We start from the raw sequence: 10,251 nt of genomic DNA, 5'->3' as shown, positions 1-10,251 counted from the left end.
TTTTTCTTTCTGCTTCTGTGTTTGTGTGTGTGTGTGTGTGTGTGTGTGTGTGTGTGTGTGTGTGTGTGTGTGAATCAGAGTAGTTTAATTTTCATTAATTATCTCTTGTCTTATACTCTACCACAAAACCAAAGAAGCTAAAAGTACTTTTCCCTTTCCGAAGCTCTGACATCTTTCTCATTCTGGGAGGGCCTCATTTCTTTCTTATATTTTACTTCGCTTCCACTAAGGATTGGGAGGGATGTGCATTTGAAAAAAATATTGATTGAGCTCTTTACAAGCAAGGATTTGGGGCTACTCTGGTGTCTGTGAAATCAGACCTGCTCAGATCTGAGGATAAAAGTCACAGTCTGAAGGTATAAGAGCTGGAGAACAGTGATAGTGTACTTTTTTATATGATTTTTAGAGACACATTAGCAAAATGGAGAGTGTAAATATCTAAAAAAATACTTATAATAATCTCATAACCACTCATGTGTTTGTGTTCCAGATGAGCCAAGACACAGATGAGAAGCGGACGAGGACACGCTCAAAAGGAATTAGAGGTGAGAGCCTCTTAAAAACTCGAAAAATATTTTTTGTCCATTTCAGTGAATTTGATGACTGACAGAGCTTTTATCTCTCTCCTTATATCAGTTCCTCTTGAGCTTGTCGGACAAGAATACAGGTGAGAGCTTTTATGCTTTGTAGTGTTACTCATCATGTTTATAAAGACCAGAGTTTAGTAGGTTAATGAATATAGCTAATCAAAACCCCTGTTTTGCAGCTGCCCTACGCCAGGATGCGATGGCTTAGGCCATGTCAGTGGAAAGTATGCACGACACAGAAGGTAAATAGTAAGAATTCTGTCTCTAATAGCTGCCAATAAAAAGATTTTACAAAATTAAGCAACTGAGTTTTTATCGAAACTTTTCATCTGTTTCAGTGCATTGGGCTGCCCATTGGCTAAGAAAAGAAAACTCCAGGAGGCTGTGGAGAATCAGCCAGCCCCCAAAAAGAAGCCAAACCCCCTAAAGCTGGCCATGGATGATGGGTTCAATGCAGACAGTGACACAAACAGTGAAACAGAAACAAAAGATGAGGGTGTGGAGTCTGAAGAGGACACTGCTGATGAAGAGATGGAAGCAAAAGAAAAAACACCTTCATCAGAAGCAATGACAGGTGGGTTAATAACCTATTAACTACAGAAATTATTTATTATTTTTGAAGTTATGTGCCATGCAGTGCATGTACTATAGTCTTTATGTATTTAAGCTTTATTATATCAGCAACTGTCACCCAAACATCACAGAAACATTTTTTTTTTTTCAAATTTAATTTAACAAAAAAATTTTAGTTTATAAATTGCCCTTTTTGTCTTTCCTTCAGACGAAATTTCACAAGTGGATTTAGAAGAGAAAAAGACACCTGTCAGAGAAACATCAAGTCCAGTTCCAGAGAATGAAATTGAGAATGAAGAAGCCAATATCGAGGCTACATCCATCCAACAAATCACCATGGATACTGAGGCAGAGGAGGGGCTACAGGTCGCAGAAGAGATTCAGGCTCGAGAGGAAGAGGTAGAGGAGGAAGCAGAAGAGATTTCAGAAGAGGAGCGAGTGACCCAGCAGCTAAAAGAGACCGACGAGCCTGTGACAACAGTTGAGGAAGAAGAAGAGGAGGAGGAGGAGGAGGAAGAAGAGGGGGAAGAGGAAACACAATGTTTGAGCCAGAAGAACAACACGGATCACCAGTACTTCAGTGGAGACTTTGGCAAAATCCAGACCAAAGAGATTGTGGAGACAGAGAAAGACAGTGCAGATGATGATGATGATGAGGAAGAAGACGAGGAGGAGATCCAATCCCAGGTAGAGCCTTCCTCCCTAATTGCCCCTGTCCCCGCTGCGTCAGCTCAGGAATTAGACGTGATGACACACAGCAACATAAACCTTGACCATCCTCTTGGTGAAGAGGAGGAGGAGGAGGAGGATGAAGAAGAAAGAGATGATGCTTCGGATAAAGACTCGCCCACTGTAGTCATCGAGCTGGGTTCAGATGGAGAGGAAGAAGAAGAAGAGGAAGAGGAAGATGACGGAGAAGAAGAGGAGGCCGATGAAGCAGACTATGACGAGTTGGACAGCATGTCACAGAGGTCAGAGGTCACAGATGACTCAGAGACGTACGACATGACACGGGGGAACCTGGGACTTCTCGAACAGGCCATTGCACTGAAAGCCAAACAAACCGGCCACAGTTCTGAAGAGAGCTGCTCTCCTGAGCAGCAGCGCTACCACAGCTCAGAAGAGAGGATGAATAAGACCATGGACATCACAGCTCGTAGAGCATACTATGGCAAAGGTGACAGAAAATTTCTGCCTATCTCTTATGACCCCAGTTAAATTTAGATAACATTATCATGCAGGTACAGTGTGTGGGGGTGTGGAGTTTAATTTGCTTTTGTCTTCTCACATAGAAGGTTCTAGATCAGAGAAGAAGGAAGTAAAGTGCCCTACTCCAGGATGTGATGGGGCAGGTCATGTGACTGGATTATACCCACACCACCGCAGCCTTTCTGGGTGCCCACACAAGGACAGAATCCCTCCAGAGAGTAAGCATTGTGTTGCACCATTACTATAGTATGTGACACACACTCACACATACACAGACACACACAAACATATATTCATATATATATTTTAAAAAACATGTTCAATTTAATATTAAGTTTTTGGTAAAAATTGTATTAAAATTTAAAATGCATGTACATATTTTATATAAAGGTTTAAAATGTATATATATTACTGTTTAAATGTTTGGGATCAGTAAGACTTTTTTAATGTCTCTTTTGCTTACCAAGGCTGCATTATTTGATCAAAAATACAGTAAAAACAGTAATATTGTGAAATATCATTACAATTTAAAATAACTGTTTTCTGTTTTAATATATTAATATATTCATATTTTAATGTAATTTATTCGAGTGATGGCAAAGCTGAATTTTCAGCATCATTACTCTACTCTTCAGTGTCACATGATCCTTCAGAAATCATTCTAGTATGTTGATTTGGTGCTTAAGAAACATTTCTTGTTATTATCTATGTTGAAAAGAGTTGTGCTGCTTAACATTTTTGTGTAAACCGTGGTACAATTTGTTTTTCAGGATTGTTTGATTAATAGAAAGTTTAAACGATTTATTTAAATTAAACATTTAACATTTAAAACATTAAATATTTATTTAAACATTACATTTATTTAAAAGTATTTTTAATAACATTATAAATGTCTTTACGGTCAATTTAAATGCATCCTTGCTGAATAAAAATATTAAATTATTTAAAAAACAACATTTGAAAGGTAGTATTTAATATTCAATATAATAATGTGTGTTTTTGGCACTAGTCTTGGCAATGCACGAGAATGTACTAAAGTGTCCAACATCTGGATGCACTGGACAGGGACATGTGAACAGCAACCGCAACACACATCGCAGGTACTGCTCCTTAACTATTTTTTGAGGTGTCAGTTTCTGTTCACATCAAGTTTCCCTAAAACCATGTATTTTTCTTACATTTGACACTTTTAGTCTCTCTGGCTGCCCTATTGCTGCTGCAGGGAAACACAAAAGCCATGAAAAGCAGTCACAGCCGCAGATCTCTGTGATTGATCCTGTGAGCGGAGGCTCAAACTCTGACAGAGTTCTCAGGTGAGTGTTTTCCTCCACTTTTCAACATCCTAGCTAAAACCTTAACAGACACAAAAGAGCTTGATGGGTAAACATTGTGACTAAACACTCTTTTCTCTACAGGCCGATGTGTTTTGTGAAACAGCTGGACATCCCTCAGTACGGTAGCTACAGGCCCAATGCCATGCCAGCCACTCCTCGTGCCAACCTGGCCAAGGAGCTGGAGAAGTATTCTAAGGTGTCCTTTGACTATGCAACCTTCGATGTACAGGTGTTCGGCAACCGCATGCTTGCACCCAAGATGCCCACCAGCGAAACCTCACCTAAAGCCTTCAAATGTAAGCACCCCCCTCATTCCCTTTAAAATAACGAATAAGAAACAAATACAACAGATATTAATAGATAATGAATTATTGATAGGATAGTGAAATGCATATTATTATTATTATTATAATGAACAGCCAAACCGTTTCCCAAAGCCTCGTCCCCCAGCCACAGCCTGTCAGGAGGATACACCAAAAGCAGCTCCTCTTCCACCTCAAGTGGGTACGATTATACCCATGATGCCGAAGCCGCACACATGGCTGCCACTGCCATTCTCAACCTGTCCACCCGCTGCTGGGAGAGGCCTGAAAACCTCAGCACCAGACAGCCAGATCAGGCCAGCAAAGTGAGTTTCTCTCTGTCTGTATCTGGAAAGTTAGGTTCCATAACATCCACATTATATACACTATATTCTAATTAATTTCTTCTACAATCTAGGACATGGACATTGAGGTGGATGAGAATGGCACACTGGACCTCAGCATGAAAAAACCCAATAGGGAAGGAGTCAGGTCACCAGACCCATCTTCATCCTCGTCAACATCTTCTCAACACCATGGCGTCACCTCACCCCACTCCAGCATATATGTATATATATATATATATATATATATGCTAAAATACATACGACGAATCAGTGACATACTAGAGAATATATATATCTTCCATCTTCAATTAAATCTTCTTCCCTCTATTCTTTATTCTACACCAAAAGCAGCTCCTCTTCCACCTCAAGTGGGTACGATTATACCCATGATGCCGAAGCCGCACACATGGCTGCCACTGCCATTCTCAACCTGTCCACCCGCTGCTGGGAGAGGCCTGAAAACCTCAGCACCAGACAGCCAGATCAGGCCAGCAAAGTGAGTTTCTCTCTGTCTGTATCTGGAAAGTTAGGTTCCATAACATCCACATTATATACACTATATTCTAATTAATTTCTTCTACAATCTAGGACATGGACATTGAGGTGGATGAGAATGGCACACTGGACCTCAGCATGAAAAAACCCAATAGGGAAGGAGTCAGGTCACCAGACCCATCTTCATCCTCGTCAACATCTTCTCAACACCATGGCGTCACCTCACCCCACTCCAGCCACACCCACAAACAAGAGGAGTGGGAGGGGCCTCTGGACTACACCAAGTCAAACCAACAGAAAGAGGAGGAGCCAGAGGAGGTAAATGTATATCAATTTGAGATATATACACATAGTCTTACTTCATGGTTAAATCATGGTTGACAGCATTTTGGAATAAACGCCTTACTGTCACAGTTTTGCACCTGTTTTATAATTTTCTGTTGTGATGTGCCATGTCCTCAGGTTGAGTACACCACACACTCATACGCCTCCTCTGATGGAGACGATGATGATGCCACTCAGGGGAGCATGGAGGACAGGAAGTACCCTGGTGAGGTCACAACCTCCAGCTCCAAGGTCAAATTCCAGCCCAAGGACAGCAAGAAAGAGATCTTGCTGTAAGTGTCTGCTGCAACAACTGCCTTATTTAAACATAAAACACATCTGCTAAGCCAATAAAAGAAGTCTGTAAATTTAGTGTCTTGCTAAGGTAAATACATTTCCGGAATGATTCCACAGGGATTTAATACTCTCTCCATCTCCCTCCAGATGTCCCACACCAGGTTGTGATGGCAGTGGACATATAACTGGGAACTATGCATCACACCGCAGGTATGCCAGAAGCTGACACAGTATTTCTAGTCTGACCAGCCCTGCTTGTGGTTTATTTTTTTCTTTATCTGTTTTCCCCTCTGCTGAATCCTTACAGCTTCAGCTGCCTATAGCATAAACCTGTATATTGACTGCAAAGCAAATGTTATATGTCTCTTTAATGCATTTGGCCAACTCATTTACTCACGTCTCTTTGTAGTTAATTTAGGTTACTTTATATTAGTGTGATTTTTAGCACACACACACATCCCCTTGCTGATAAAAGTCTTCGGACCCTCATGGCTGCCCACACTGCTGAACTCAAGTATGTCTGTGCTCTAATTTTTCCTCTAATGACTCCTCACCAAACTTCACCGATTACTGCTTTTATTTGACTTTACTTAATACTGCTGTTTCTGTAAAACACTTTTTACTGTCCCTTTGGCTATTCTTGTACTCTTTGAACCAGTAATCACTTTACATTTTCAGTGGACAAAAATATAATTATCTTGGACTGTGTCCTTGAGATGCATCGAACCAGCTGAGACACATTAAGCATCCAGACTGAAGCCCAAAAGTTTATTTAAACTTCCAGTATGATTGTATGTGTGATATTTGAATTGTATCTTTCTAAAGCAATGCTAAGTTCTTGCTAACAGCATGTCTTTCTCTTTGTGGCCTCCAGATGCCCTACCCCAGGTTGTGATGGATCAGGACACATCACTGGAAACTATGCTTCCCATAGAAGGTATGTTAATTAAGAGATTTTATATTTAATGCATCAACATTCAAGATGCACTTTAGGATTCAGTGTCAAGCTTTGCAACTATTCTTGTATCAAAAATATCAAACTGCTCATGTAGAAAAATAACGTTTGCGTTTTCTCTTTTGCAGTCTGTCTGGATGTCCACGTGCCAAGAAGGGAGGAATCAAAACCACCCCAACTAAGGATGACAAAGAAGATTCTGAGCTCCTAAAGTATGTTTTTTACAAAACAATCTCAACTTTTGCTGTACGAAAACAGTGGATTTATTGAGCACAGCCTGTATCTTTAGAGAATGCCAAAACTGACTGCCAGTTCATCACTTACCTCTCTATAGGTGCCCGGTGCCAGGTTGTGACAGTCTGGGGCATATCAGTGGGAAATATGCCACCCACCGCAGTGCCTATGGGTGCCCACTGGCAGCACGCCGGCAGAAGGAGGGCATGTTAAATGGCACACCATTCTCCTGGAAAGCCTTCAAGGCTGAGGGCCCGACCTGCCCTACGCCAGGATGTGATGGATCAGGACATGCCAATGGCAGTTTTCTCACTCATCGCAGGTACAGACAGGGCCTAGTGAAATTTACAGATAATAAATATTAGTATTATAGTATTAAATAGTCCAGATGTAGGCCAAGCTGTGAGTAAATTAAAACTATGCAGTCACTGTTTCATACAGAGATTATATATATATTTATGCTAGAAATATAACAAAAACTAATTGTCTTGGAAATGCCTTACTAATATGTTTTGAAATATTAGAAATGCCTATTTTTGGCTTTCTGTGGTTATTGAGTGATGATGTAATAAAAACAATAAGCCTAAGGCAAATTTTTTCATATCTTGCTATTTATAATGTGTTTCTACAGTCTATCAGGTTGCCCTAGAGCTTCAGCTTACAAGAAGAGAGCCAGGTTCCCAGGAGATGATTACATCAGCAAGAAATTCAGGGCAAGTGATGGTAAGATCAAATATAATTAGTTTCTCTTCTTTTACCTCCATTGTGTTCATTTTGTGCTCTTCATTAACATATGCATTGTTTTTCTATCCCCTCAGTTCTTGACAATGATGAAGACATAAAACAGCTGAACAAAGAAATCAATGAACTGAATGAGTCGAACTCCGAGATGGAAGCAGACATGGCCAACCTCCATACACAGGTCTGCTTTTAGCAAATACATATACACACTACTATTCAAAACTTTGGGGTTGATAAGATTTTTAAAGGTTGTTTAAAGAAGTCTTTTATGGTCGCCGAAGCTGCATTTATTTGGCCAAAAATACAGTAAAAACATTGATATTGTGAAATATTTTTGCAATCTAAAATTTGAAATACTATTACAGTTTTTATTTGAATATATTTGAAAAATGTCATTCATTCCTGTGATCGCAAAGCTGAATTTTTAGTAACCATTACTCCAGTCTTCAGTGTTACATGATATTTTTGTGGAAACCATGATCATTTTTTTTTTCAGGATTCTTTGATGAATAGAAAGTTCTAGAATAGAAAAAAATTTAAAGCCTTCACTTAATCAATGTATTGCATCCTTGCTGAATAAAATAATTAATTTCCTTCAGAATGAAAAATCTTACTGACCCCAAACTTTTGAACAGTACATGTATCAGAAACTGTAATGAAGACAGATTTGTAACAGTTTCCTTATGGCTGAAATGTGATCTGAGCATATAGCATAAGACCCTTCACTGGTAACTGCTTGTAATAAGATTTTTTTTTTTTGAGGCTCTTACTGTTCATCACTGAAAAACCCTAATTCAAAATAGAATTATTGGTGACTTCTTTCCATAAGAAATATAATGATAATGATAATATTTACAATACTTCAAATACAATATTACAAACGACAGTACCTCATCGACACAAAGGAATACTTCACAGCTTGACCTCGGAGCTGCTGTTTATTCATGCATTTCTATCCCTCAATAGATCTCATCCATGGAGAAGAACCTCAAGAGCATGGAGGAGGAGAATAAGCTCATAGAGGAGAAGAATGACGCTCTGTTCATGGAACTGTCAGGCTTGAGCCAGGCTCTTATCCGCAGCCTTGCCAACATCCATCTACCACAGATGGTCAGTCCGCTTACTATCTATTACCTTTTATGACTACGCCCAACAAGCACAAATATTGTACATTATTTGTACATTATACTTTTATGTAGCTTGCTTTTAACAAACCATTGTCTGTTGTTTACCACAGCAAGAACCCATCACTGAGCAGAATTTTGACACCTACGTGGACACGCTGACCCACATGTTCACCGATAAGGAGTGCTATCAGAACCCAGAGAACCGAGCCCTACTCGAGTCGATCAACCAGGCCGTCAAAGGCATTGAGGTGTGAGCAGAGGAGCGGCAGCTGCAAGACACTGGGGGTTAAATAACCAGACCAACAACATAAAAATGCTGTTTAAGGACATTCAGGTTTTGTATGTGGCGCCCTCTGTAAACGAGGAATGTCACAAGACCCGTGGAAGTCAGAGAAAAGGACCAAATTCCAATTCCAAATTATGCTGCTTAGCAATTTTGATTAGATACAAGATCCTCTTAAACCAAGCTGGCTCTTCTTGATTTGGGGTATTTTTTTTGGAGCAAACCATTTGTTACTGTTTTCTAGAGCAACTCTCACCGACACTGATCTGCCTTTCTTACTTCCCTCAGTGCATGGAGGTTGCCGTGAACAATAAGTCGTGAGATTGTCGTGTGTCTGTGGAGGAGAGTCTATGTGTGTATGCGTAACAGAGTGTTTTATGTGTAACGTCCGAAGGTGAATTCACAATTAATGACCTCCCTCGACAAAATATGATTAGTATGCAGCACTGCTACATTTGATCCCTGTTTGATAATGTTGTCTCATATTTGGTGTAAATGCACTCCCGTTCCATTCAGTAATATTTATCGTATTTGAGAACATAGATATTGCACTTCCATGAATAGTTTGTAGTTCCATCGTCATGTTATTATTGTAATTATTATTATTAATATTATGGCTATTTAAATTGGGTCCTTGAAATGTACATTTAATTTATTATTTATTCATGTTAAGGGTTATTTTGTTTATGTATTAATCAGTGTCTATTTATGGACTTAATTTATTTCACAAAGCAAAATTCTATACACAGCTTTTAAACAGTTATTAAGAGGAGAGACGTTGCCATCTGCGTTGTGAAAGAGGCAATATTTTAAGAATATCGACAGCAAATTGTTTTATAAACCTTCCTATTTATTTTAAAGACAGAGATTTATAATCTCTTTTTTAAGTGCAAATATTTTCTACCTAACAATTTTTATATCGTTTTTTTTTTATATTCTTCTTTATTTAATGAGTTCTGTTTTCCATAAAAGTATTTTGACACCCTCCAGAGTGAAGTGGGTTGAACAGATATGATGTATTTATTGTTATTTATTTAGTATTTAAGAACAAATTGAATGGAGATCTTGTTGCATATTTATTTTGTAAATGTCTCTGTGTTAGTGGTTGCTGCATATGGATAGTCTTTGCCCATGTTGTTGATAAAATAAATGGGAATTCTATCACCTACAACAGAGAGTATGTCATATTTAATATTGATGGTTTCTATTAAGTTATTATTACTGCACATTTACAAGCTTGTAATTGCCCTTGATTCAACAGTGGTATTTTGTGAGACATTGGTCAGTCCCAATAATTCTGGATTCTCTGGCATTTGTTAGACCAAAGATAAAATATAAACCAAACACTCTGTCAGTAGGATACTTGGATGACATCTGCTGGATGCAAAATTCATCATGATTAATCATTCAGCTGATTAAGTCTACATGAAACATAAGGGATGT

The 10,251-nt window shown here is 39.0% G+C and overlaps 1 protein-coding gene across 1 annotated transcript in view; it reads left to right on the top strand.

Moving 5' to 3' along the window:
• LOC107701718 (myelin transcription factor 1-like) overlaps positions 1 to 8,916 on the top strand; it is a 13,843-nt gene extending 4,927 nt beyond the window's left edge. Inside the window, exons 3-23 of the mRNA XM_016503792.1 lie at positions 491 to 545; positions 637 to 667; positions 767 to 829; positions 926 to 1,161; positions 1,369 to 2,337; positions 2,453 to 2,587; positions 3,379 to 3,469; positions 3,563 to 3,682; positions 3,785 to 3,999; positions 4,141 to 4,331; positions 4,941 to 5,165; positions 5,310 to 5,464; positions 5,616 to 5,678; positions 5,914 to 5,982; positions 6,343 to 6,405; positions 6,552 to 6,635; positions 6,758 to 6,979; positions 7,289 to 7,380; positions 7,476 to 7,579; positions 8,365 to 8,508; positions 8,636 to 8,916. Of these exons, the coding sequence (XP_016359278.1) occupies positions 491 to 545; positions 637 to 667; positions 767 to 829; positions 926 to 1,161; positions 1,369 to 2,337; positions 2,453 to 2,587; positions 3,379 to 3,469; positions 3,563 to 3,682; positions 3,785 to 3,999; positions 4,141 to 4,331; positions 4,941 to 5,165; positions 5,310 to 5,464; positions 5,616 to 5,678; positions 5,914 to 5,982; positions 6,343 to 6,405; positions 6,552 to 6,635; positions 6,758 to 6,979; positions 7,289 to 7,380; positions 7,476 to 7,579; positions 8,365 to 8,508; positions 8,636 to 8,779 (3,471 nt within the window). The 3' untranslated portion in view covers positions 8,780 to 8,916. The remainder of the gene's footprint in view (positions 1 to 490; positions 546 to 636; positions 668 to 766; positions 830 to 925; positions 1,162 to 1,368; positions 2,338 to 2,452; positions 2,588 to 3,378; positions 3,470 to 3,562; positions 3,683 to 3,784; positions 4,000 to 4,140; positions 4,332 to 4,940; positions 5,166 to 5,309; positions 5,465 to 5,615; positions 5,679 to 5,913; positions 5,983 to 6,342; positions 6,406 to 6,551; positions 6,636 to 6,757; positions 6,980 to 7,288; positions 7,381 to 7,475; positions 7,580 to 8,364; positions 8,509 to 8,635) is intronic.
• Positions 8,917 to 10,251: the final 1,335 nt, after the last annotated feature.

This window comes from Sinocyclocheilus anshuiensis, unplaced genomic scaffold, assembly GCF_001515605.1.
Source record: "Sinocyclocheilus anshuiensis isolate Anshui unplaced genomic scaffold, SAMN03320099.WGS_v1.1 scaffold1658, whole genome shotgun sequence".
In the NCBI taxonomy this organism is placed as follows: Eukaryota; Metazoa; Chordata; class Actinopteri; order Cypriniformes; family Cyprinidae; genus Sinocyclocheilus; species Sinocyclocheilus anshuiensis.
The sequence above is the reverse complement of the archived record's forward strand: the minus strand, read 5'-3'. Positions and strand labels throughout refer to the sequence as shown.